Raw genomic sequence first — 27197 nt, 5'->3', positions numbered from 1 at the left:
GAGGCACAGAGAACCCGGGGTGTTTCGAGGATACGCAGATGGGAAGCTAAAGTGATGGAGCACGGAACCCACGCTGGGTAAAGAGGGACGGGTGAATAGGGGCAGAGGGACGGCAAAAGGCGGGAGTTCTGTTGAAGGTGAACAGTTATCGAATTATCGGAGCTAGGGTTCGGTCTGTCGCACTCCCTGCCGACCTGCCAGTGGTTAGAACAGCGCCTGATACATAAAACGTGCTCAACAAAACTGCGTTCCACTGGCGAATGGAATCGCGAACCCCCCTTACTACCCACTGCGCCTGCGCACTGGGCCACGCTTGAGGCCAGCCCGGGCGCTCTGCGCCTGCGCAACATCTGCCTGTGCGGCGCCTGCGCGGCTCCTGGGCCGCTTCGCTGCACTAGGTTTGAGCCTTACGGGCCCTGGTAGCGCGGCTGCGGCGCAGTACCGGCCTCCTCTTCGGCGTTCCCACGCCCATTCGGCGGGCTCTCGGCCTCCACGTCAGGGCCGCGCCGCGGAGATGGCGGCTCAGAAGATAAACGAGGGGCTGGAGCACCTGGCCAAAGCAGAGAAATGGTGAGTGAGAGGCCCAGCGCTGCCCTGGGTAGGCGCTTGGACCGGGCCCCTCCGAGGCCGGTCTGAGTCAGCACCGGGTGGGGGGTGCTGGGGCGGGGGGGGGGGGCCGGGCCGGACGGGCGTGGTGGGGTCGCCGCGCCCCGGAAGCGCTGCCGTCGGACGTCAGAAGTCGTCTTGCCTGGGGCCGTGGGGGCGCCGCCGTTGTCGCGGGCACCGCTCTCCGCGTCGGCAGTTGGGATGCCGGTGCTTCTCGGCGCGTTGGGCGGCTTCCAGGCCCAACTGTATTTAAAAATCTTCAGCTTTTCCCATGTGTATGTAGCACATAAGACAATTGAGAGATTGTATCTTGTTTTTGGTGGGGTTTTTAAAAATTATGTTAAGATACAGAATATAATGAGGGCTTTGGGGTAGAGGTGGTGGATTAGAATTTTGCTTTATTGCAGCACTTCCTCAGTTGGTGGATTAGAGTAGACAGGTTGCAATTTAAGGATTTTATTTTTCCGAACAATAATGTTTTTGGTAAGCTTGAGAACTGTTTACAAATTTGAATCTTATAACAGTATTAGACAAACACAAATGTTAAATAAATTTAATTGGCAGAAAATTAAAAGGAACAAAATGAAGGGTGTACTTCTGCAGGCTCTGGGGCTTCCCTGATTCTTTGGAAGGTAACACTGTTACATGTAAGCAGGCTTTCACTAACTGAATTCAAATGTAGAATTTAAGATGGTGTTTATTTAGCGGTTCTTATGCACACCCAAGTTTGACAATGTGAAATTATCATAAAATTTTAAAAAGAGTTTCAGAAAGGGCAAATTAGATAGGGACTCAATTGATTGTCCTTTGGTGCGGTGTCTAAGATGCCGTGTGATCCTGGGATCCTGGAAAGCAGTTTGTCGTGCTTTCCCGTCATCCTGTCTCTGGTTGTCCTTCCTGTTCACTGGTGGTTAACTGCAGTCTTTTTTGCTGATTCCCTGTGTCTCTCTGAGTGTTTGGTTCTGTAGTCTTTCTGGCCTCTCTCTCCAGTCTCCCTGCGGGTCTTCACGGGTGTGACAGGTGCTGATGATTCTGGTAATCTCCGGCCTTTCCTGAGCTGCAGTCTCACGAGTCCACCTGCTTATTGCTGTGCTTCAGCCTACCTCAAGCTTCTGTGCGTCTCAGGGCTTGTTACACCCTGGATTGCTGCTGCTGCCACTCCCGGGGTCCTGGTTCAGCAGGGCTGGGCTGGGGCTCAGCACTTCATACATTTCTAGCGCACTTCTGCGTGATGCTGCTCATCTGGGGATCAGGCCTTGAGAACCTCCACTCCCCTTGGATGCTATACAGACATTTCAAAAGGGGGAAACCATGTCTATGACAGTGGGAGGGAAAGTGGTGAGGTTGTTTGTAATTGTCAGTAAGTTTGGATGGAGGTGGGCGAGATGGGGACTGTGTACCTGATGGTCCCCCCCTCCCTTTTTACTGACCTACAAGATCCTTATAAGCAGGGTTCTGACTTAGGAGTGTGGTTGGTAACTTCTGTTAAATGTGTCTCTCTTTCATTTTAGCCTGAAAACTGGTTTTTTAAAATGGAAGCCAGATTATGACAGTGCCGCTTCTGAGTATGGAAAAGCAGGTACGTGTGACAGTAGCCCTGTCCCTGCAGTGTGTAATCTTGAAGCAGGCTGGTAACTTCATCTCGGCATAGTTCTCACTCTTAATGCTTCCTATATAGTATTTGCATTGTTAAACCCTGCGCTTTTCCACTTCCTGTTTTCAGATGTCGAGTTCTGAGCTGTAGACCCAGCCGCCTCTCCCTCTCCCACGAGTGCAGATGGCACGGCGGGTGCCCCTGCAGGCTTTTAACATCGTTCATATGTTCTTGAACTTCACTCAGTTGATACTACTTCTGGGAGTTTGGTCATATTTTTTACTACCTATTACTGAATAAAGATTTTTCTCGTTGGCTTTTTAAAACCTTAGGCTTATCTTCCGCATGCGCACGGAGCGTGTTTGGCTCTCGCTCTTGATGACCCTCCTGTGGAGATGCACTGATATGTGTTCATGAAGAGTTAAGCTCATATGCATGTTTTATTGCCTTTATCTGCATATGAGATAAAAACAACCTGAAATTTGCAACAGAAAGGGAATTTGTTAAAAATTTAGCATTTTAAGTTATGGAATGATAGTTTTCAACATATCCGTGATTATTTTGGTTATAAAGCATAATACGATTTTGAAATACCCTGGACACATTTTACTGTGTGTTTCAGCAGTAGCCCTGATCACATTTGTAGAAATCACCTAGGAAATGTGCTTTTGGCAAACTTTAGTTTTAGTATGTCACCAAGAAGAAAGAAGTCAGTAAATTGAAACTAATAGAAAGAAGTCAGATAAATTGAAACTAATAAGCATAATGTAGGATGTATTTTCTAGATAATAAAAGAAATGACAACAAATTAATCTTTAGCGCTTTTATTTAAGTCTTGAGTAAATTCTCTGTTGCATTATGGAAATTACTGTACCTCATATTTAGAAGGAAAATTATTAGAAGTTCAAATTTTACATGGATTTTATGGACACCTTGTACAAGAACACCTTTGTAACTGGAGGGCACAACATTTTGCAAGTATCCTCCATGAGGGAAATTTAACACAGAGTTGTTATGTATGTATCTGTGAGCATGAGCTGCTTTCAGAAGTGAATATTTCAAGTCAGATTTTCCCATGAAAACATCTTTTGTTTATTTTCGTTAAGGGGTTATGCAAGATACATTTCATCAGTAAATTTTTCAAAGAGAAAAATGTAGAAATGCAGGGATGAAAATAGTTTGTCATTTGTTTATTTTCTACATTTTGTTAAATGTAATTTTAAGAGTGTGGGTGGTTTTTTTGTTTTGTTTTGTTTTGTTTTTTGTGGTACGCGGGCCTCTCACTGTTGTAGCCTCTCCCATTGCGGAGCACAGGCTCCGGACGCAGAGGCTCAGCGGCCATGGCTCACGGGCCTAGCTGCTCCGTGGCGTGTGGGATCTTCCCGGACCGGGGCACGAACCTGTGTCCCCTGCATCGGCAGGCGGACTCTCAACCACTGCGCCACCAGGGAAGCCCTAAGAGTGTGTTTTTAACAAACAATATTTTCTTAAAGCAGTATCCTTTTCATTTATTTGTAAGCAACACTTTGTAAGTTTTCCAAAGTCTGTAAGATCGTATTTAAAGATTGTGCCAAAAAGGAAGATTTATTATAAAAATATTGAGTGTGTTTATTAGACTTCAGTTTCAGAATAATTTAAAAGATAGAATAAGCCATAACTAAAGCACTGTTTCTATTATTAAATGTGAAACTGGTGAGGTAAGGTGCTGTTTTAGTGACAGTGCCTGTAGTTTGGGTGTGTTGGTTTGACTGATGCCGTCTTAGTTTCCCAAGCTTAGATGGTGGTGTTAGAAAGACTTGGGCTTGAGTGGAAGGAGTACTGATTTATTGCCAATAGTGCACAATTAAGAAAAAAAAAACCTTTTGAAAATACTTGTAAATTATTGATAATCAAAAAAGTTGTAAGAAAATGGCTTAGAAAAAAGTAGTATTTATAGTTTTATGAAATTTCCTAAGTATTTGATTAAAATAAGTGTTAAGTTTATTTTCTGATACTTCACATGTCATGCACATTTTGGTAAGGATTTATTTGAGGTTTCTTTAAATGATGGAAATAGACAGTCTATATATTTTTTCTCTCTTTCAGCTGTTGCTTTTAAAAATGCCAAACAGTTTGAACAAGCAAAAGACGCCTGCCTGAGAGAAGCTGTCGCCCACGAGAATAACAGGGCGTATCTTTTCAGCCTTTAGAGATTGTTATAAATTTGCTGCATGTGGAGTACAGTGCTATTAAATTAGAAGCCACTTAGAAAAATACTGCATGTCTAAACTCTGAAAGTGCATTTATAGAGACTTGGTCATAAGGTCCACACTGCTTTGCAGAGCTGCGTTTGAGAGTTTATTTCTGTTGTTTCTGGATTTGCTTCATGATGGTTTTACTTGGGATGAAGTGAGGGAGATATAGAGACAGGTGCTGAAAAATGAAGAAGTGGCACGGGTATTAGAGACATGTTAACTGCTCTATAAATATTTTAAAAATGTAGTTTTCCTCCGATATTTGAAATAAAATTTTTAAGTAGTTTAAAACAAATTTTCCTGAGGTATTTTATAATCTTATCAACTAAAAAATGTTTATTTTACCTCACTTGCAGATTATGGATATAATAACCTTGCATTTTAGTAAAACTTCAAGTTAATGCATCATGGAAGTAGCTTAAAAATCGATGTGTTTTGTCAGTGTTTTTGTGAATTACATAGTTTTTAGGAGACAGCTACAGGTGATAAATTTTTCTTCTTTTCCTGATTTGTAGGGTTCGTCTTTTCAAACAAACTGGGACAGTGATTTAGTTAACCTTGTTTTTTAAATAGTAGACCTTTAGAAACTATTGATTTGCTTTTTTTCCCTTAATTTTGACTTTGTTACATCTATTCAGTCTTTTTCATGCTGCCAAGTAAGTAAATATTCTCCATGTGTTCATGTATTTGTGGATTATTATGTTTTAAATGTTGCTTTTTCTTAGGTCAGTAAATTTTTCCTAAGTTATAAATTCAGAAATAGTGAATTAATTTGTATTGATTTAAATAAAATAGTCATTTCCATTTGTTTCAGTCTTCACCTGAACCTTAAAAATGAAGTCACTCCTAAGATAATTCAGTGTTTAAGTTAAATCACCATCATATTTTTAGGACCGTTTTGTTCAATAACCTATGAAAAAACGAGTTAGAATCTCTTTTTTTCCCTCTTTATTAATAGTTAATGGTGCCTGTGGAGAGAAGCAGGAAGCTTTCTTTTGCTTTTGTGGAGAAAAACACTTACTTGTTTCAAAACTTGGATTTAGGTTTGTCAAGTACAGTAGAAAGTCATTTAACCTCTCTGACCTTTACTTAACTTTGCATCTGCAAAGTGAAATCCCTTTACCTCAGATGTCTGTTGTTTCCAAGGCATTATTGCCCACGTAAATAAAAGGAAGAAAAATTATGTTGTGTTGTAATGAGAGCCTAAAGTAAGTATGTGTTGTCTGAGCCAGTTTTAATTGATGAAGCTTCTCATGTCTGTGGTAGAAAGCTTCTCTTCCCCCATCTCATCAAGATCTCATCTGAGAACTTATATTCTCTCTGCAGAGCTTATGAACAAGCCGGCATGATGCTGAAGGTCAGTACCGTTGTGTCACAGCTGCTCTATAGGTAAAATGAGTTACAGTTTGAAGTTCCCATAAGAACAAGACCAGCAAGTTTTGTATCCTAAAGAATTTGTTAACTTAGTGAAGGACAGACTTGAAAACAACCTGTGCAAGGTCAGCACGGAGATACAGTATGTCAACCCTAAATAGATAATACCTAAAATCTTTACATCTAGCTTTTACATGATTTTTCTTCAGTTTTTAAAAAAAGTTTTGAATTGGAGATATTAGACATAAGGAGCACATGATGCTGAGACTTGGAGTTTACTAATAAGATACGTAGGGTTACTCTGTTGATGGCGCTCAGAGTAAGAGGGCTGCAAGCGCAGGTGAACGCAGGGCTTGCTGAGATGGAGGAGGCCGGCCTGGGTGTGCAGGAAGTGGGGAGAAACACGCCCCTGGAGGAGGCCGGCTGCTGCACAGCCCCACTCGCCAGTGCCATGTGGGGCGCAAGCCTGCAGATGCCGTAGCCTATGACATGTTGAAAATGCGAAGCCACAGAACAGACCTCCTGTGAAAGTATCTGACTTTAAGATATGGAGGGTTGAAGCAAGCCATGCTCGGAAATGACACACAGCCCTTGGGCTGCCAGTTTGCAGCCTTTGGCACAGGCCTTGTATGTAGTAGGAGCTCATAAGTATTCCAGGAATTGTAAATGCTTAGAAAACTGTGAAGAGCGAGTATTTTGGTTTCTACTGTGTGTGTAGTTTCCCTGAAACTCTGTGAAGGGATGAACTCTGCAGGAATCAACTGATGCGTTTTTGGTTTAGCAAAATGAAGCTTGATGGAGAGAGTGACCATGTGAACGCATTTCATTTTCAATATGTTTATTATTGTATTATGTTTTGGGTCCTTTGCTTTCTTGAATTTCAGATTGTTAATTCTGTATTTAAGTTGTTGCACTTACTGGTCCATGCTGTATTGTTTGCCTAAAGGAGATGCAAAAACTCCCGGAGGCTGTTCAGCTGATTGAGAAAGCTAGCATGATGTACCTGGAGAACGGCACCCCGGACACAGCAGCCATGGCCTTGGAGCGGGCTGGAAAGTGAGTGTGTGGACACAGGTCTCTGCGTGGAAGTCTTTTTGTTTTAATAAAGTCCTTTGTAAAACAAGTTTTCTATTTCTCATGTAAGTCAGATTTTCTTGTCTAATTTAGGCTTATAGAAAACGTGGATCCAGAAAAGGCTGTGCAGTTATATCAGCAGACAGCTAATGTGTTTGAAGTAAGTTTGAATTTTTTTTTCTTTGAGTATATAGAATTTTATGTTCATGATATATAGGAAAACAGAGAAATGCAGTGGCTGCTTTGAAAACTTTTCTGTGCTCACAGCTGAACTCTTGTTTTCTTCTGTTAGTAGTGAGATGGCTTAGCAGCTTTGGAGGAATTCCCACCCCCACCCCACCCCCCGATCCAGTGCTATTACCTTTTTTTTTTTTAAGATTTATTTATTATTTATTTTATTTATTTTTGGCTGCATCAAGTCTTAGTTGTGGTGTGCAGGATCTTTCGTGGCGGTGCGGGCTCTTCGTTGTGGCACATGGGCTTTCTCTCTCTCGTTGTGGCGTGCGGTCTCCAGGGCGTGTGGGCTCTGTAGTTGTGGCGTGTGGGCTTAGTTGCTCCGCGGCTTGTGGGATCTTAGTTCCCTGACCAGGGTTCGAACCCACGTCCCCTGCATTGTAAGGCAGATTCTTTACCACTGGACCACCAGGGAAGTCCCCAGTGCCATTACTTTTTTATCAGAAATTGTTAGGGGAAGAAAAAGATTCCTACATTGAAGCAGCCAACACTCCCTTCTCTTGGATTCCTGCAGAATGAAGAGCGCTTACGACAGGCAGTTGAATTGCTAGGAAAGGCCTCCAGGCTGCTGGTGCGAGGGCGCAGGTACGTGTCATAGAGCTGTGCTCCTGTGTCCCTGTGACCTCTGGCCACAGGGACAGGCTTGTTAATCTTTTGGTGTAACCATGGGCACACCAGGCTACAAGACAGCAGCACGTTGGATTAAATATTGAAAGATCTGCCGCTTCTCTAAAGTGTCATCCCAAAATGTATCGTGCGTTGTGCTCTTGTTGGCTAAGCCCTGACTCAGCAACTTGGGAGGGGGCAGTTGTCTTGTTCTGTTGTCTGGGTGGGTGGTGATGCCTCTCAAGGACAAGTATCCGTATGAGCTAAGTGACAAGATGCCCTAAGTGCTCACCCAGGAAAATTGACAGGTTACGACAGCCAAATAGCGTCGTTAGACAGGGTACTGATTTTTTCTCCTTCACACTTAGGACCTATGGCACAAATAGCCGGACCCCAGAAACCTAGAATCCTATGGATTTTCCTTTTGTGTTTTACTTCAACTTAAGCTTAGTAAACAATCTCCCTTATTAATAAAATTCTGCAAAGGAAATAAGTGAGAGTAGATGGAAGAAGACTGTTGAGGGTCAAAGTGGCAAGAAGGACCTTGTTTCGCCTCTCCCTGTCTACTCTCCCCTGCTGCGCATTCTGGCCCCAGGAGCTGTCGGGGTCATGAAGGCCGCGGTGGGCGTGTGAGGGCCCGGTGGGGGTCCTGGTTCCTGGGAGCCAGTGCTCTTGGGGCGTCCGCACGGCCTTTCAGTGAGGGAAAGGGATCCGCGGTGACTGAGTCAGGGCTGGGCTCCGGCACGTCTCACAGATGCTCACAGAGCGGTTTGTTGGACTTGCTGGGTGCTCATTAATGGATGGTCCTTACCAAACCTAAAACTCCGCATATGAAGCGGCCTGTCCTTGAGTTCTTTCGCCCTGTCTGCTTGGTGTCTTAGAAGGGCGAGTCTGACATTTAGAAGGCAAGCCGAGTGAGCAGAGCTTACGGAAACACGGGTTATGGAGCAGTCGTTACAGTGCCTGATGTGGTCTTTACTTCTCTAAAACCTGTAACATCAAGTACATTATAGGACCTCTGCTGTGGATCACTTAGACCCGCCTTGTTCTGCATTTCTTATTTTGTCTTTAGGTTTGATGAGGCGGCACTCTCTATTCAGAAAGAAAAAAATATTTATAAGGAAATTGAGAATTATCCAACTTGTTATAAGGTATGCTTTGAAAGTGCTTATATTTGGCTTTTCCTTAGATCATTTTTCATATTGGTGTAACTGTGTACCTAAGACCGGGTTCCCTGAATGTTTGTTTATTTTTAAAATAATACCTTATGGGCCTCTATTTTTGGCCAAGATGGAGTAAGCCCACTATCACCTCTCTCCTGATCACAGCTAACACTGCTAGGCAAAACAGAAGGCTGTGCCCCTCGGACCCTGAAAAGTGAGCAGCCAAGAGGGCTGGAGGGCAGGGAGCACAGGGCGGCTTTCCTCCCCGAGGGCCCCCCGCCCCATCTGTCTAACCAGAGGGGCTCAGAGGAGAGGCCCCACGTCTCCTGCTCCTTCTCCCTCGGCTCCTCTGCAGCTGAGCCCTGGTCGTGGAGTTGCAGCTGGGACGGTGGTGCAGGCGGATGAAACACTGTCTGCCCCAGTCGGAGGAGCTGGGAAGATGAGCTCAGAGAGCCAGGAGAAGAGCCCAGAGAGGAGGGCTGGAAGTGGGCCCTCCCCGCCCCCCACAGTACGCGCGCGTGTGCGTGTGTGTGCGTGTGTGTGTGTGTGTGTGTGTGTGTGTGTGGCTGTGAGTGGGGGAGGGCACTCCAGCTGCGTGTGCAGGGCACACCCAGAGCAGCGGAGCAGGTGGCTGAACTAAGACTAGAGCCACTGCCCAGAAAGCAGACAGAACGTGCAGCCTGAGCCCGAGATCGTGGGAGGGCCCTGCAGTGTCCAGGGGGCAGTCCCAGGTGACTCAACATAGAACGGGTCAGGAAAGTGTGACCGTTGTCAGGAGGAAGGACCACAGAGGGGACCCGGATGTTGGAGTCACCAGGTCAGGACCAGGAAGCAGCTGTCACAGCTGCTCCATGTGGCAGAGGTGAACATGGGCGAAATAATGGACAAAAGGACTGATTTTTATTTTTTTAATAGAAACCATAAATGAACTAAATGAGAATTTTAGAACTGAAAAAGCAGTGTCTGAAATAAAATACCGGATGGGCTTTTATATAAATAAAATAAGCAGATGGGCTTAATCTGAAAACGGAGATGACAAAAGATCAATAAAAGTTGTCTGAAAAAATAGATATAAAAAAGATTGAAAAATACTTCATGTAGAGCTCTTTTGCCGATAAGATCTTATCAGTTGTGTCTGTGGTCTCAGTCCTTTTGTTGGCTTATAAATAGTGTCTATTTCTGTTACATGAAGTTTCCATTCATTTATCTTTTCCTCGTATCTCTTGAAGAATTCCAAAGTAGAATTGCAGAGTTATGCCCCCTGCTTCTTGTTCCCTTTTCAAAATGAAACCTATATAAGCATTTAGAGGAAATTTTCTGTAAATTGTGCAGTGGCTGTGTTCTGGGGCTTTGTTTCTCCAAGTGTGGCCCTCAGACTGGCGGGACCACGACCACCTGGGAGCCGGTGAGGAGCAGTGGACTCTCAGGCTTCCCCACCACCAGCTCCACCGTCTCCAGCAAGACCCCCGGGTGGGGTGTGCGCATTGTAGTTTGAGGTGCGGTGTTCTGGGGTGTTCTCCCCCCAGTGCCCTGTGGAGGTGGCTGCAGAATTCACGAGTCTCTCCAGGTGCAAACTGAGTCAAATTCCAGGTGTCAGGAAATTGACTTCTGCAGGGATATGATCTTGGCCTAATCACCTCTTTTGTTTTAGAAAACAATTGCCCAAGTCTTAGTGCATCTGCACAGAAATGACTACGTGGCCGCAGAGCGCTGCGTCCGGGAGAGCTACAGGTAAGACCTGCCAGTGCACGGCTGCTTCTCCGCCCCAGCTCACTGCCTAGATAGGCAGTCCTGGCTGTGGAACGGGGTTTTTGTTTTCTGTTTTTTTGTTTTTAATATAGTTCAGAGCAATATGAGTGCGTGGCTAGAATTTCAGCTTCTGCAGCAGAATTTTTATGAGTTGTGTTCTTTCCTGTGTTTTTCTCCTGGGGGCTTCCGTGGAATTGAGTGATTTTGTGATATTTGCCATCTAAGAAAAAAATAACAAGAGAAAGAAAAGTCTTCAGGTTGTATGTTACAGGAAGGTCAGGCTATAAGAGGTTTTCTCCTTGGCCATGTTTAAACCGAGCAGCCTGAGGCCAGGCACCCTGGCTCCGGGGCCCCGGGTTCTCCGCTGTCGGCCGTCTGGTGTGGGTGGGTGCGCCGAGGGCCGGACGCAGACGTGCCGTGTGCTCCCCGCAGCATCCCTGGCTTCAACGGCAGTGAGGACTGCACCGCCCTGGAGCAGCTGCTCGAGGGCTACGACCAGCAGGACCAGGACCAGGTGGCCGAGGTCTGCAACTCGCCCCTGTTCAAGTACATGGACAATGACGTGAGTGCCTCCTCTCGGCCCTCCCTCCCTCTCCCATGCGCTCGTAAGGTTTCTCCCTCTGCTGTTCGCCTGGAGCTGCTGCTCAGAGAGGAGGCTCACGACGGGTGCGCGTTGCCTGGCTGGCCGGCTGCTGGGGGGTTTGCCGTGGGCGACGCCCGCTCCTCCTCCGTCTGCTGGCCTCCCTCCAGGGTGCTGGGTTAGTGAGTTTCTCTCAGGCTCACGGTCTCAGGGCCCATGGTGCGTGGCCTTTGTGGGTCGGCAGGCCTGTTGGAATCCCACTTCTGAGAGCACCCGCTGTGGGGTGCAGGGTGGTGGCTGACGGTCTGAAGCTCAGTTTACTCATCTGTAAACGTGGGGCAGCTGGCCCCCGTCTTGCTGCCTGTGGTGACAAGTGGATGAGTCGGGAGGGGCCCGTCCCCCCACAGTGGGACGCCCGCTGTGATCAGGCTTCTCTTCTTCCCAGTTTCCCTGTTCAGTAGATTCATGAGCGCCTGCTCATTGCATTTGGTCTGGTGGCTTTAGTCTTGTGATGGTATCAGATCAGTGTAAGACCTTGGTAGTTTGTTTTTTTCTTAATAAAATGATGTACTTGGAGGAACCAGTGCTTTTCTAGGTAAATTCTGGCATCAGCTTTTGTAAGTTTGTGTTTTCAACACTGACTCAGCAGATGGTTATTTCGTAAGGACCAGAAGCGTCCCTCAGCTTGTGTGTCCGGTTATCTGATTCCTCAGTGTGCCGTAGAATTGAGGTTTTCCTCGTCGTGCCCCTGCCCCACCCTGGTCACAAGCCCCGATGGCTGAGCAGCGTTGGGTTTTATGGTGGTCTTTCCGTCTGAGTGGTATCCGGGGTTTTTGGGGACGGAGAGCAGGCTCGTCTCACAGGTGACTCCGGGGAGGCGTCGCGGGTCAGGCCTGAGTGTCCAGTCTGAGCAGTGCTTTGTCGTTGACAGTACGCGAAGCTGGGCCTGAGCCTGCTGGTCCCAGGAGGGGGAGTCAAGAAGAAGGCGGCGGCCCCCCCGCAGGCCACGCCCAAAGGCCACGCCGCCCCCGCCGCTGAGGACGAGGAGGACGAGTATGCAGGGGGGCTGTGCTAGGCACTTGTCCCCTCACAGACCCCACATGGCCCGGATGTCGCCGCACGGCCCGGGGCGCGGCCAGACCTCACGCCATCCTGGCTCTGATGCTGGTAAAGACAAAGTCTTAGCTCCCATTTCCTGGACCACCCGTCCTGCCCACTGCCTGTGAAGCATTTTTTTCTTTCCATGATAAGAGCTCTTCTCAGACACCAGCAGGCATTAACAGAGAAATGTACTGTCGCATTTTAGGACAGTTGACTTTAAAATTGGCAAACCAAATTCTAGACAGATCTATTGTAAACAAAGGTAATAGGCATAGATAGTCTTAGATAGCCTTTTCTCTTGGGCTCTTGTAATTTATTGTTAGAGAAGTTTTTTTTGCATTTTATTTAATAATTGCTGTTAAAAGTGATGTTTACTGGTTAAACAAAATAGTATTTTAAACATTTGTTATGCCTTCAGAAGGAAATTTATCCCCCGTGATAATCAGAGGCATTTAAATTGTTCAATCTTCAGAGGCGAGATTGGGACAGGAAGCTGTTTTGAGCCTTACAATGTTACTTATCTCAATACAAGATGCATCTGAAGTCTCATGTGTAAGTTTGAACATTTTGAAGGGTGGCACATTACAGTGATTCTGTAAATGTCTTCAGTTGTCTCTGGAATATGGGTATTTTTCCACCTGAAACACATAGTGATGGTCTCTGAACCCACCAGGTTGTTGACCGACTGGGACTAATGAGGACCTTTGTCCTGAGTTTGCACAGTGTGGTGGTTTCCATCAGGCTGGGGTGCATACGTGGCTTCCCTCTGCGTCGTCCAGGGCTGTGACAGGACAGCAGCTTGACTCAGGAGGTGCTGTCTGTAAACCTCCTGCATGTGGCTGAAAGGCGGGGGCTGAGTTTCAAGGGCTGGGCTGCCGCTGTCTAGTGCTTTCTGGGTCTTTCCTGACGGGTCATTTTCGAGGCGTTCCTCTCCCTGTGCACAGAGCCATCTCCCTGTCCCCTGACTGGAAAGAGGCCCAGACACCACAGTGCGCTCTGCAGGAGACGCTGCCCGCCTGGCTTCCCGGGCTCGGATCTGCTGGCCTCCCTGGGATCCTGGGGTGGGTCATCATGAGTGGTCGCAGCCACGCTGGGCTCTGTGGCGGGTTCGGGGAACGTCCTCTCGGGGCCCGTGTGCCGGAGTGGTTGGGCAGTGGGATGGACTCTGGCAGAAGTCTGGTGCAGAACACTACTCCACGCAGTCTCTCCAGTCCCCCTGTTGCCTGCGTGGCTCTGCGCACTTCCAGTCACTGTTTGGAGACACTGAGTGGTGGTCTCAGTAAAGCCATGTTTAGGCGTTTGTGGTTAATGACGTGTTAAGAGTTCTGAGGCCCCGTCCTCCTGCTGTGCCCTCCAGATCCAGTCACACTTCAGGAGTCTTATGCTGATGTGCATTTGAGCTACTTAACAATCCCTATCAACAGATTCGGCAACACTTAAAAGGTATTTTAGACCGTTTCCTGTAGACCATATTATCCATTACAGCTTTGGAAAAAAGCTTTTATTTCTCTTTTCTTACATATTAAACAAAAATGAGGGCTGAGTCGAAGGGTCCTGTAGCAGCCGTGGGACTGGGCCTCACAGCACAGGAGGCTTGAGCTGGGGCGTCCTCCACACCAGCCCCTTCTCGGCCTTCGTGTCAGAACTCGTGTGCGGGGCGTGTGGGTGTCTCTGACGTCACGGCTGTTCTGCGTGGTGTCTAGTGAGGAGCATCTCGTTTTCCCCTCATAGAAGCTTTTACCCTGAGGGGACACTCAGAAGTGGGGAACTGGTGTTCACAGCAGGAAGAGGTGTCTCCAGAGCTCATGTCATCACTTTACCAAAGTGGGCGTCTGTCTGCATGGGTGTGCTCAGGATCCAGCCATCAGCGTTCTGTTGTGTTGTAGCGAAGCAGGCTACAAAGTCTAGGTAATATATCGAATTTATTTGTACATATGCAGAGTATGGTATTTGTGTATGGAAACTGCTTTATTCCTCTTATTTCCAGCTCTGATGAATAATATCAAATGTGATATGGAAATGCAGGTTATTGCTTCTATAGCATATAATTATGAAAATAAAATCTGAAACTCTATAAGTATGATCATTCTTTTTATTATTATTCATTTTGCTTGGTTTATTTCCCTTTTTTTCCAAAGATACATCTTCAGCTATTTACATGATCCCAGCCGTGCTGGACAAGAACAATATTTCGTCTGTTCTTGTAAGTTGTGCCTTATGCCGGGAGTCAGTTAAGTCCCTCTGGGGGTTACTTCAAATGCGTGGAGCTTTTTAAGGTGCCAGTCATCCTGCTACTGTCACACTGTGCTCTCTGGCCTTGGTGAGGTGGGAGGCTTCAGCACACCTTCCAAGAGAGTAATTCTTTCATCGAGTTAAGTGAGAGAAAAATACCCAGGAGGTGAGAAAACTGAAATGGCATTGTTTGCATTTATACATAGTTGACACCTTAGTTACCAGCGGATTTACTAAAATTAATCACACGTTTATTGAGTGAGTGCTGTGTAATGCTGGCCTGTCCTCTGGGGAATGGGGATCGGTAGTAGGATTTGACACCAGGATTTGGTGGAAGTTGGAGTAAGAGGTGGAGAGAATGCAGGGGACAGAGGGGCTTGGGTGCAATGCGATTTTGGTTTCCCTCAGGACACCTTGGCGTGTTCTGAGTGGCCTTGTGGTCCCCCTGGCGTTTGTGAAGACGGGTCAGCTGGGAAAGACAACAGAAGCCGTCTCCCTCTGTCGCCCTCTGTCCCCGCCCCCATGTTTTCATTAGGTTGGTATCAAGAAAAGGCTCGTCACCGACTTTAATTTGATACTAAATTTAAGGACATAAAAAATGTCTTGAAGGAAAAAAGGACTGAGGCAAACATCCCTTTCGAAAAAGGAGAGCAACCCTTTTCCATTTGAGTGTTTTTTTAAATGGTCAAGGGGCCTTTGCCCATGGAGAGAACTTACATGGCTTTTAATAACAGTCAGTGGTACTGATTAAAATTCCCCTAAAAAATAGCCCCACTTACAAACTAGGTGAACTAAATCCCCTTCGAATTTAAGGTAGAACATTTTAAATTATATTTATAAATCTTTTATTTCTGATTCTCCCAAAGCTTTCAAGAGGCCTAAATAGGGCCGTTTTAAAACTTAGCTTTCAAAATCTCAGTAAGCACTTAGCTAACTTGTATACGTACAGTAAATCTTGTGTGTATTGTTTGTAAATGTGAATGAATGTGACCTCCGCCAGGGGGCGCCTTGATTCTCTCCCGGGCAGCAAGTCTCCGGACGTTGAGCCAGTATTAACAAATACAGAAGCGCTCAACGGTTCATTGAAGTTGGCCGGCCCCTCGTCAGGCTCTGTCACTCTGTGTTACCACCGTTATCTAGCACCTTTCAAACCAAATGGATGTAACATTGCTAAGTCCACGGAAACGTACTGTACCTTACGGAGTGGTTTCGCCCACCCTCCACACCTCACTTAGAGGGGCTGAGTGTACCCCACACCTCAGGTTTCAAGAAGCATATGAGTCCCTGCCCCCCAGGATCCAGCCACGCTGTCTCGGGTGATTGTTGGCCTCCAGGTTTCCAGGTGTCGGAATGTCGGAGCCAAACCATAAAGTTGATTGAAGCTAAGCTGGGCTCGGGCTGTGATTTCCCAGAGGTGATACATGGGCAGCGTGGTGGTCGGGAGAGAAGGAGAAATCAGAAACAGAGTTTGTTCGACCTGCCCTGTTGGCACTTGGAGCTTGTCCATGACTCCTCCCTAGAGCCCGTCGCCAGCCCCTCTTGGGTGGGCTTCCCGCGTGGAGCAGGGCAGCGGTCTGCCCTGAAGACCTCGGCAGTGAGCACTGTTGCCTGCACGGCCGGTGGAGGATCCATACACCCTCAGGCCCTATTCACCCGATGACCGTGGGTTGAGTCAGAGCCATGTGGCCCCAGAGAGTGGTGGCTGTGGCCCTGGCCCTGCCCCTCATCCCGCTGGGCCCATGGACAGTGCAGGAATTGGTCACGGGCACATACTGCTTACCGTAAATTCATGTCAGGTTGGGGACTGGGTGACAGAAGTCACTGCATCTCATGGGGGTCAGACTGACCCTGGGCACCCAGAGGAATGTGTCGTCTCTGAGCTGCAGGCATCATCGTCTAGGAGGTGCACAGACCCTGTTCCCCGAGGGTGTCCACGCGCGACCCACGCCCAACTCCGGCAGCAGTGATGGGCTTGGAGGCGCGCTTCAGCCAGGGCCAGCTTCATGATTTTCGGGGCCCAGGGCAAAATGAAAATGGAGGGCCCTTTGTTCCAAACTCAGGCAGAAAGCCTTCTTCCCCTCCTGTGTGTCCCTCTGCCTGCCCCGCCCTGCCCCGCCTTTGTCTTCAGGGCCAGTCCTTGGGGAGAGCACCTCATGGGGGCATCGGCCCTGCCAGCAACTCGGCCCAGAGGTTGCCACAGGGGCGGGGGGCCCCCCAACATCTAAGGCTCCAAGCCCCAGCACATCCCCCACCGCCCCATAGCACTTCGCTTACAAAACACAAACCCAAAGGCAAAATTCTTAAACTCCAGGTGACCTCAGGGATGGCCCCTCTGGGTTCTGCGGGCCCTGTGCCACTGCAGAGATCGCCGGAAGCAGGGTTGTCTGGGCCGGGCCCCACTGCAGGGCAGCCGGCAGACGGCCTGGGTGCAGGTGTAAATGTGCTCCTTCCGCAGCAGCAGTTTCCTGTTTGGATGTGCACCCTACCCTGGACGTGACTCCAGCCTGGGGCAGCTCCCCCAGGCCCTGAGGGTCTAGTTCCGGGCTCCATTGCAGGAGGGTGGATGGATTTGATCCTTCAGCCCAGAAGCCCTCCGGCCTCTCAGGCCCTTTACTGCCCAGGGAACAAATGGCATTTCTCCTGCTGGTACTAAGCCAGCCTCCTTGAATTACTACTAAGCTGGGAGGCCCCCCTGGGGTGGGGGGAGGGGATCAGAGGTTTAAAGAAACCCAGACTCTTCAGTCTGCAGTGGAGACGCCCCAGAACCAGTGGGAAGGCTGCTGAGGGTGGGGGGTAAACCAGTGGCCCTCAGCCACTGCAGCCATCCCGCTCCTCAGGACGGGGAAGCACAGGATGCTGCGCCAGAGAGCTGAGGTGCACGTCAGAGGAGTGATCTCAGTGAGCCCGGACTGGGGCGTTTTCCCATACACAGAAAAGCGGATGTCTGGTTTTCTTTAATTAAGTGATCTTTGATGTCCCATCTACCTGGGGTTTGTTGCAAAACCCCCTCTGTATCCTGGCTTCTCCCTTACCTCTTCAGAGCAGTCCCTCACAGGTATCTGAGAGGCTGCCTCCCGACTTGAAGTTCTTAGAAAGTCTGCTGAGTAAAACATAATTCTCAACTTTTAGGTTGTGCTTTTTTCCACCCCCCCAGTTGATGGCCTTTATCTGTGGGCTGTCTCCCTCCTCCCCCCACTTTTTGGCTTGTTTAATAACAAGCAGGTTTGTGACTCTGCCTGAAATGCCCAGTTTCTTAGGAGGATCTTTAACATTTTTTGTCAGTGTTTTATCAACATTTTTTATCAGTCGTAGAACTGCACAGGTCGTGCATGATTAAAAGTCTGGCAAATCACCACTTTATTTCTACAACTCCTATACTTTTTTTTTTTTTTTTTTGCGGTACACGGGATCTCACTGTTGTGGCCTCTCCCGTCGCGGAGCACAGGCTCTGGACGCGCAGGCTCAGCGGCCATGGCTCACGGGCCTAGCTGCTCCACGGCATGTGGGATCTTCCCGGACCGGGGCACGAACCTGTGTCCCCTGCATCGGCAGGCGGACTCTCAACCACTGCGCCACCAGGGAAACCCCCTTGGATTGTTTTTTCCTAATGTGTTCTGATTTTTTTTGTTACTAATTTTCCCATTTTCAAGGTTTGTAACATTTACATCTTGTTCTTTAACCACAATCCCTCAGGTTTTTTAGTCTTAAAAACTTAATCTTAAATTTATATTTAAATGGGTTTAGAGCTCACCAGCACCAGTTTTTAACCATTATTTTTCCTTTTTTTAAAAAAAATGATTTTGACTCATCCCTTGATTGGCTAAATTTCACCATTTCTCTTTTTCCAAGAAAAGCTCATGGATTTCTTGAATTATTGCCTACATGACAGCATCTGCCTTGTGTCTTTTTACTTTATGTACAACTTGGCTAAGTAGAACACTTATGGGTGACACCTTCCCCCCTCAGAAACTTGTTAATATTGCTTTACTCCTGGCCGTGAAAACTGCATGGGAGGAATCTGAGCCAACCAGCCCTTCCCCTTGTGTGTATGTGGACGTTCCGCCCGATGCACCTGACTCTTCCTGTGTCCCGGGGCTCCCACCCTGGACTAAGCTGGGTGTTGATAATTCTACATGGGGTTTATATATTCACGGTGCAGGTTGTATAGTCAAATGTGCCATCGTTTCAGGAATATTTAATTCTAAATGAATTTATTTTCATCAAAGTAATATATGCACATAACCTAAGGGTCAAATACACTCCGCCTACGCTCCCCCAAACCCCAATCCAATTTTCTGGTGATGACCAAATTCACATTTTCTCTTTCTTTTATGTATACTTCTAAATAACATGTTTATAATATAACATAACATGTTCATAATGTTCTTCCTTGGTTTTTAGATTTTAGAAAGTGTTGAATAAGTTCCTTTGGTGAAAGTTGAGATTTCTCCTAGGACTTTTTGCAGCCCCCTGCCTCAGCTAATACAGTTTTGATTGATTAGTGCCTTATGTTTTCATATTTTACATATATAAGTAACATCTATTGCTTATCAGATTTTTCCGTAACTAGCATAGAGGTTTTCCCTGAACATCCAAAGGCTTTCTCCACCTTCCTTACCCTGATTTTTTTTTTCCATAGTCTTTTCTTGTCTTTCCTCCCTTCAAGAATACAACCCAGGGACTTAGTCTTATCCCCAGGGCCTAGAACCGTGCCTGGCTTGAAATCGTTACACATTAGATCCTTGCTAAGTGAATAAATCTGAGAAAATAGAGAGCCACAATTATGTATTCTTTCTTGTTCATCCTTTGTTTTTTCCCCAAATTAATAATTGCCTGGAATTAATCATAGCCTCACTTTTTTACTTGCCTGTATTTCTATATAATTATAATTGATCCTTTTCAAAATTCCCAAAGGGCTTTTAACCCCTCTGCACACTCTCCATGTTGCAGTGATACATCACGTGGGCCCTCCTCCAGCCCCCAGCCTCCCTGGTGTCCAGCATTGTGAGCAGCTGTGTGCAGACGCCCTCCCCACGCAGGGGTCTCTGTGCCCCTCCCTCTCCCCAGGGTCCTGCTTCCTGGTTCCCATCTTCCTCTTCCTTGTTTATTCCCTCATTTCAGTGGAGCACGTCTTCCAGGAATTTCCCAGAAAATGGGGCCAGAGGGACTGTTTTGAGCTGTTGGCTGTCTGCACTGTGTCACCGTAATGTTTGTGCCTTGGCTGGAAATCCTCTTCCCTCAGGGATTCGAAAGCACTGCTCCATTACCTTCTAGCTCCATGTCCAAGTCCATTGCCCGTTTGATAGTTCTCCTCTCTCTGAAATTACCTCGGATGTGCTCTGAAATTTCACCAGATGTGCCCTGGAGTGATTCTTTGCATTGATTATGCTGGGAAAATCTCTTCTTTTCTTTATTTTTAAAAGTAATTTCCACTCTTCAGTTTTCTCTTCTTAGATTTCCTATTAGTGGTGTGTTGCACTGCCCGATTCAATCCTCTAATTTTATTACCTCTTCTCTCCTATTTTTCATCTTTTACACATTTTCTCAATTTTATCTTTCAAACCTTCCATTCATTTCCACTTAAGGTCTCAGATTTTTAATTTGCACTGAGCTCTTCCTTCTTACCTCATTTTCTAATTGTTCCTTTTTCCACTCCTAACATAAACCATTCTTATTTCCTGAACCCAATATCATGTATTATCTTTTGGAAAATGCCGATTATCCTGCTTCTCAAATTCTGCCCCTGAGATGCATTTTGGCCTCTGTCTTTGTGTTGAAGGCACTCCCAAGTGTCTGGTGATTCTCTGGGACTCTTTACCTTTGAGAGGGAGGCACTAAAAGCTACCCGGGGTTGCCGGGAGGCTGTTTGTGGGCAGGGTTATGGGTGAAGGGCTGTGATGCAGGGTGATTTGTACACGTGTTTGGAAGTTTCTTTTGGGGATCCCAGGATGCTGAGGAGCTGAAGGTCTTTTCCCTGGTCTTGTCTTCTCCTTCCAGAGAAGACAACTCATGTTCTGTGAGCAGGTGGAAGAGGGGCCAGGGTCTCCCAGCAGCTCCTGAACTTGCACTTGTAATTCTGTTAACATGATGAATTACAATGACATGATTTCTGATGTTAAACCCACTTGATCATGATGAGTTTTTTTTAGTGTACTGCTGAAATGGATTTGCTGATGCTTTGTTAAGGATTTCTGTGTCTGTGCTCATGGGGGCTATCTTTCTTTAAGTTCCTTATCTTGAAACGTCTTTGATGATTTTGGCACCAGGGTAACCGTGGCCTTGGCAAATGAGCTGAGCAGCATTCCTTTCTCCTGTGCTTTCTAAGAGAGTTCATGGAAGGATTGGTATTTCTCTTTACATTTTTGCCAGAATTCAAAAATGAATTCATCTTGCCTGGAGTTTTTTTTTCTGGGAAAGTTTTCAATTATGAATTCAGTTTCCTTAATTGGCATAGGACTATTCTGTTTCTTTGAAAATTTTCTTTTGAGTCGGTTTTTGCAATACATGCCTTTCATGGAATTTTTCCATTTTATTTAAGTTGTAAAATTTATTGACCTACACTTGTTCATAATATATAACCTCATCATCCTTTTAATGTCTGGAAAATCTGGAGTGATGTCCCTCAGCTTCTGGGTCTCAAATCAGTATTTATTGCTTTATTCCATTTGTATTTTTCTATTTCTTCTTGAGTTGAATTTTATCATTTACATATACATTCTAAGAAAATTTTCTATTTGATCTAAGTTTTCAAGTATATTAGTACATAATTGTTTATAATATTTCCTTATGGTTGTTTTTAAATTTATGCTTTGTCTTTCTCTTTTTCTTTTCCCTTTTTTTCTTTTGTCAGCCTTGGTAGAGCTTTGTTTGAGTTTATTTTCTTCAGAAACTACTTGATTTTAGTGTTACTCTCTTGCATTTTTTCTTGTATTTTCTCTCTTACAAATACCCTTACCTTTGACTTCCTTTATCTATTATTTGTTATGTTTATTATTGTCTGTTTCATTCTATCTATTCTCTCTTCCATCTTGAATTAAAAGCTTAATTCATCTATTTTCAGTCTCATTGATTAGTGCACCTTACTTACATTTTACAAATTTTGAAATGTAGTCATTTTCTTTTGATGAATTAAACAATTTTGCATTCCATTTTTTTAAACTCATGAACTATTTAGGAATTTACATTTTCCTACCATGATTTTAAAATTATTTTTGCTTAGTCATTAGTAATTTTTCAATCTTGGTTTAAGAACATGTGAGTCAAGACAGGCTAGATCATGCTGCCAGAACGAATAACCCCTGAATCCCTGTGGCTTAAAACAGCACAATTTTAATCTCACCTACACTATGGGACCATCAAAGTTTGGTAGTTACCTGGGCACCCTGTTACCATTTGCTATGTGAGCGGTTCCAGGAGAGAGGAGGAAAGAATGTCTGAAAGCTCCAGGCCCCTAGGGACAGAACTCATCACAAAGCCCTACCCGATCACAAGGGGCAGAGGTGGGAAATGCAGTCCTGCTACGTGCCTGGAAGAGGGGAGAGCTGTGTGGGGTAAACAGCGCAGTATGAGGACAATTGGTTGCAATTTGTTGATACTTTTTAAATTTAACCTGGTCAAGTTTCGTAAATGTTCCGTGTACCCTAGAGTTTATGTATTCTTTATTTGTAGAGGGTTGGGCTCTGTAAAAAGTGGACATATCAGACTTCTGAGCTGAGTTGTTCGAATAATTATTCACGTTGATCTGTGAGATTCTGCAAGAAGACTCTTCTGATCTCTCACCATGGCCATGACTTTGATTCCATCAGTTTCTCCTTGCACTTATGTCCATGTATTTCGAAGGTGATATGGTTAGGTTTGATTACTGTATGCTTTTGATCTGCACCCCTAATTTTTACCAAAAATGATAAAAATACTGATCAAGAGGGCTCATATACTGGCCATCTTCTCTAATTCACTACTAACTGGTGCTAGTTGTCACTACAGCATATGGCCAGGATTTCATTTTATCCTCCCAGCACGGCTGTAAGGCCATTGCGATATTATTGGTTTATTCCTGAACACAGATCCCAGACCAGATCCTCAAAGGCCCAGTTCCTTCCTCCACCCATGCTGCTCTCAGAAAAGACAAACTGCTGTTTGAGGCCAAAACAACCATGAAAGACCCATTTTCCCCAGCAGCTGTTTTGGTGGTTCTGTGTGTGCAAATACTCGTACTATGGAAACAAGCTGTTCAAACTGTGTCTTGCCACTCTGCCAAGTTGCAGGGCAGTTACCTGAGGGCAGGTGATGTGTCCGTCGTTCATCCGTACATCGTCAGCGCCTAGCGCAGAGTGGGGCTTCGCAACAGCAGGACCAAGAGGGACAAAGGGATACAAGCTGTGTAGTGGGGTGGCGTGTGTGTGGGTCCCTGGTCTGTAACCTTCTTCCTTCTGATTCCTTCCCTGAATCTGTATTCCCTTTTCTGTAGTTCATTTCCTGGGTCATTCTCATCAGGGGTCCCACAAAGCAGTGCTGAGCCCAAACACCTTCCTCGTGACCTCGTGACCCCCCATCCCCCTTGGTGTCTCCATGGAGCCTGCCTGAGCCTGGCGCTCTCTCTGGCCAGACCCCAGCATGGGAGGCGGCCCGGCCAGGCTCCCACGATGACTGAGGTCTGCAAGGGCCCCCCTCGGCCCTTCTGCAAGAAGACTTTGTTTTTAGTACAAATGTACATTCAGTACATTTTCAGTACTGACACCACAGGGTCTCTCCTCTGTTTTCTGGTTATTTTATATTTTCTGATTTTTTGGTTTTGGGGGGTTTTTTTGTTATGCTTTCTGGGTTTCATGCCCCAAGGGCCGTGCAGGGCAGAGGTGCTTGTCATCAGCCTCTGGGGCTCTGGGCAGCGCTGAACAATGAACCATCTGCAAGGCTCATTAATATTTCACACCTTGCATCAGCCAGATGCCCCGGAGCAACATCGCTCATGATTTCGTAGAGCTGTGTGGTTCTTTAATGTGTGGTTAGCGTTTTAGGAAGGCCCAGCCCTGGAGCGCTCAGCGTTTGTGCTGGCAGCCTCCCGGTCAGGCTCTGGGCAGCCCCTCGGGGCCGAGCCACCAGCCAGCCAACGGCACCGGGAATCCAGAGAGGTTACCCCAGAACTCTCCACGGCTCAGCTGGCCTCTGTTTTCATAAAGTCTTCCTACGTGGAGATGGAACAACATTCGCGTATGTGAAGTTTTCCCTGGAAGAAACTTGCTGTGATGGAGGTGGTACCAAAAATCTAAACAGATGAACGCATCAGGGAAAACAGAAGATGGAAACCGGTTTTATTTGGTAGGATTTTAAGTGCCTACACTGGCACACTTGGGGTCTGCGTCCTGGGAAGTGAGTGAGGGCCTGGGTCCTGCGGCTGCATCGGGGCAGGCCCAGCAGTGCAGGCATCGGGTCGGTTGGTCCAGGTGTTCTGGGCTCTATCCCAGGTGGTGTCCTTCGCTGGTGACTCCTGTCCCCTCCAGGCCCTCCCTTTCCTATTTCCCACTGCCCTCTGGACACCAACCACCCTTCGTGTAAGTTCAAGGCAACATGCCCCCTGCCCTGGGGCTGCTCCATTTGGGACTTCTCTCTAGCGCAGAACAGCAAATGTAGTTTGTCTTTGCAAAATAATCTAATCCAGCGGGTGGGGAGTGATTTCATGGGAGGTCTGAGAGGCTCCTTAGTGATACTGAACCCAGACCAAGTGGGTGACTGACTCACTGCCCCCTCTAGGGTTGAGCCCAGGCTTGGAGCCACCGACTAAGCCTCACTTATTATCATTTATTAATGAGGCAGACCAGACATTTCCAGTGATTGGCTACTTAGTTCCAAGCCTAGAGACGTCCCTTGTCAGCCATCATTTTTATAAGGCTGCAAAAATTCTTCACTTTTCTCCATAAGCTTGACCTAGTTTTCCCATCAGGCCTTTGACCAGCAGCCGAGAAAGTGTTAAGTGATCAGGAGGGGAATGTGAGGCACGTGGATACGGACCTTCCTTCTCTGAGCTTTAGTTTCTCAATTGCTTTAGATGCCCCTTTCGTAGGGATGGGGGAATGAAATTTTGGATCCAGGCAGGGTAGACGACCTCTTGGCTAGAAGGCAAGGGTCAACATTTCCCAAGCGTCTTCGCCTGGAATCAAGACTCCAGCTCTGTGTGCATCTCCAGAGCATCCCTGGGAAGCAGGACGGGAAGGGAGTGTCCTCCAACCTGGCTGATGTCAGAATCACCTGGATGGTTTAAATGTGGTAGATGCTTGGACCCCGGACCCCAGGTCAGAGTTGTGGGACCATGTGAAGTCTAGAAGTCTGTATTTTTTAACAAGAACTGGGGGTGATTCTGATGATTAGTCTGTGTTACGAGCGCATGGATTAGACATCCTGTCCCCAAACACAGATCCATGACAAGAGCTGGGACGCTGATGAGACGAGGTATTTCTGGGCCCTAGATCCGTATGATCTGATCGGTGAGTCTTGTAGGGTTCTGGAACCTATGGTTTTTCAAAGCTCTTCTGTTGGTTCTGATGAAATTCCAGGACCACAGGGGATGGAGACCAGGGCTGCAAGCCCACTGCTGTAATGAGTAGTAAGAATGGCTTGCACAGGGCAGGAGCGGGGCTCCGGACTGGAGGGGCAGGGGTTTAGGGGAGTCGACCAAACAGGTATCTGTTGACTTCATGGCCTGAGCGAGTCCCAGACCCTCTGAGCCCCTCCGCCCCAGTGAATGAGTATTAACAAATAGAAGACAGGAAAGAGAGAGAGCGTTGGGGTGAAAATCATGATTTTGGTTTTGGTCCTGAATGTGAATGTGAGGTGCCTGTGGATTCATCTAGGATCCATCTGAGCAGTGGGTAAAAGGCAAGACAGACGCCGAGGAAGGAAATCAGTGTAGAGCGCCTGCCTGGACAGGCATTCAGTCCGGATGACATCCCTCATTGATGCTGACGTTGTCACCCAGAAGCGAGCTTGGTGAGAGAGACAGAACCACCAGGAGGAAGAGGGCTCCTAGGAAAGCTTTCGGAGCTGATTTTAGGCACTTTTGAAAGGAAGACTCTGTGCCCCATTGGATGACGTCTTGCCTGCAGGGCAGGGGTTACGATGAGGACCCTCTGCTGAGAGCCGGGCCGCCTATTCCTTCCAGGGCCCCGAAGCTCTTCCGGGCTGTTCCGAGCGTCTGAACCCCTCCCTCGGGTTGGGAGACTGGCTGGTATCCCCCTGACGCCCAAGGTGACACCAACCAGCCTAGAGGCACTTCCTCCTGGCATTGGACGACGTTCACTGGGAAGGAGACGTACACGTTTGTGTGAGAGACGCAGGGGCTGTGCCTGTGAGACGTGGGGCCTCCCGGGGGACAGTCCCGCCACCTTTAGGGTTTCTACCTGGAGGTCAGATCACACCAACCTTAACCCCTCCCCCTCTATCCTGAAAACCCCGCTTCCTTGGCCTTTTCCCAGCCCTTGGCCTTTTCCCAGCCCTTCCCCCTCTCTCCCTCCGGAATAGCAACTGGCTCTGAACCTGAACCTGGAGAAGGAGGATGGCTGCACCCACCAGGGGCTGGGAGGACGATGGGCGGGACCTGGCGGGAAGCGGAGACCCTGGGAGGACAGGGCGGGGATGCGGGGTGTGTGAGGGGCATCCTGGGTGCTAACCAAGGATGGGCCAGGCTCTGCGGCTGTGGCCACATGTTCAGCCCTGGATGCGAATGGCTCCAGTCCCTGTGCGCTCTGCTCACCCGGCCTGGGCCTCCAGCCTGGTCCCCAGCCCCTTCCTCCACCCCCACCCCCACACACACCCCCCCCCCCGCTCTCCTGGACGCTTGGGTATCTCACAGTCTCCTGGGTGTCTGTGGCCTTTCAGAAGTCCTTTCCCAGACTGCGGTGGATGCAGAGGCAGGGAGATGGGGGCCCAGAGCTGCTTGAGTGCCGCCTGCCGTTTCCATCCTCCCGCTGTCGCTCTCCAGGACGTTTCCTTTCTGTCCTTCCTCCGGCCAAGGGTCGAGTGGGCGCCTCAATCACGCCTGGCAGCTCCCCGTTTCCTCGGCCACCTGGCTGGCGCTCCTCACCTGCTCTGCCTGAAAGAACAAATGCGGGCACGTGCACATAAACGTTGGGGAAAAGCGGCTTTGGGGAAAGTCTCCCTGCAACCTATTAAATCTCCCCTAAATCTAACCCTAAAGACCATTGCTTTGGACCTGCAGGGCAGCTGCGTCCCGCGGGCAGCCCCGGCTCCTCCAGCTGTGCCTCTGGGAGAGGGGGTGGGGTGCAATGGGGGTAACTCTCCCAAAGACAGACACAGCAGCCAGAGGTCACCACGCACCAGGATGCAGCCCTGCACTGGGTGAAGGTCACTGTCAGGGTTTTGGATTCTGCTCACCTGACTCGACAGACAGGCTTCCCAGCCAGTCTCGGACCCACGTGACTCCACCAGGCTTCCGTTGAGCTTCTGCTCTGGGTTTTGGCAAATACCCTTTATGCTTCTGAGACACGCATTGGCCTTGGACAGCTGGGCAGGCAGGGACTTGTCTCAAATGCTTTTGAAATTTGGTCATTATGAGCAAGTTCTGTGGGTCTTACTGATTTTGGGACTCTTTTAAAAATGAGGCACAATCAGAAACTTGGTGTTGAGTGGAATGAACATCT

The 27197-nt window shown here is 47.5% G+C and overlaps 1 protein-coding gene across 2 annotated transcripts; it reads left to right on the top strand.

Moving 5' to 3' along the window:
* Positions 1–317: 317 nt before the first annotated feature.
* On the top strand, positions 318–16212 carry NAPG (NSF attachment protein gamma). Of its 2 annotated transcripts, none has more exons than XM_060028659.1 (12): positions 318–570; positions 2118–2185; positions 4286–4370; positions 5073–5090; positions 5761–5791; positions 6755–6864; positions 6976–7042; positions 7631–7701; positions 8795–8873; positions 10537–10616; positions 11067–11196; positions 12146–16212. In XM_060028659.1, the coding sequence occupies exons 1-12, from the start codon at positions 515–517 to the stop codon at positions 12287–12289; spliced, it is 939 nt and encodes a 312-aa protein (XP_059884642.1). In that variant the 5' UTR covers positions 318–514; the 3' UTR covers positions 12290–16212. The 2 variants fall into 2 exon arrangements, with proteins under 2 accessions (XP_059884642.1, XP_059884641.1); XM_060028658.1 differs by lacking the exon at positions 318–570 and adding an exon at positions 765–881.
* Positions 16213–27197: the final 10985 nt, after the last annotated feature.

The sequence above is a fragment of the Delphinus delphis genome, chromosome 13, assembly GCF_949987515.2.
Source record: "Delphinus delphis chromosome 13, mDelDel1.2, whole genome shotgun sequence".
Lineage (NCBI taxonomy): Eukaryota > Metazoa > Chordata > Mammalia > Artiodactyla > Delphinidae > Delphinus > Delphinus delphis.
Note: the sequence above shows the minus strand (reverse complement) of the source record. Positions and strands in the feature narration are given on the sequence as shown.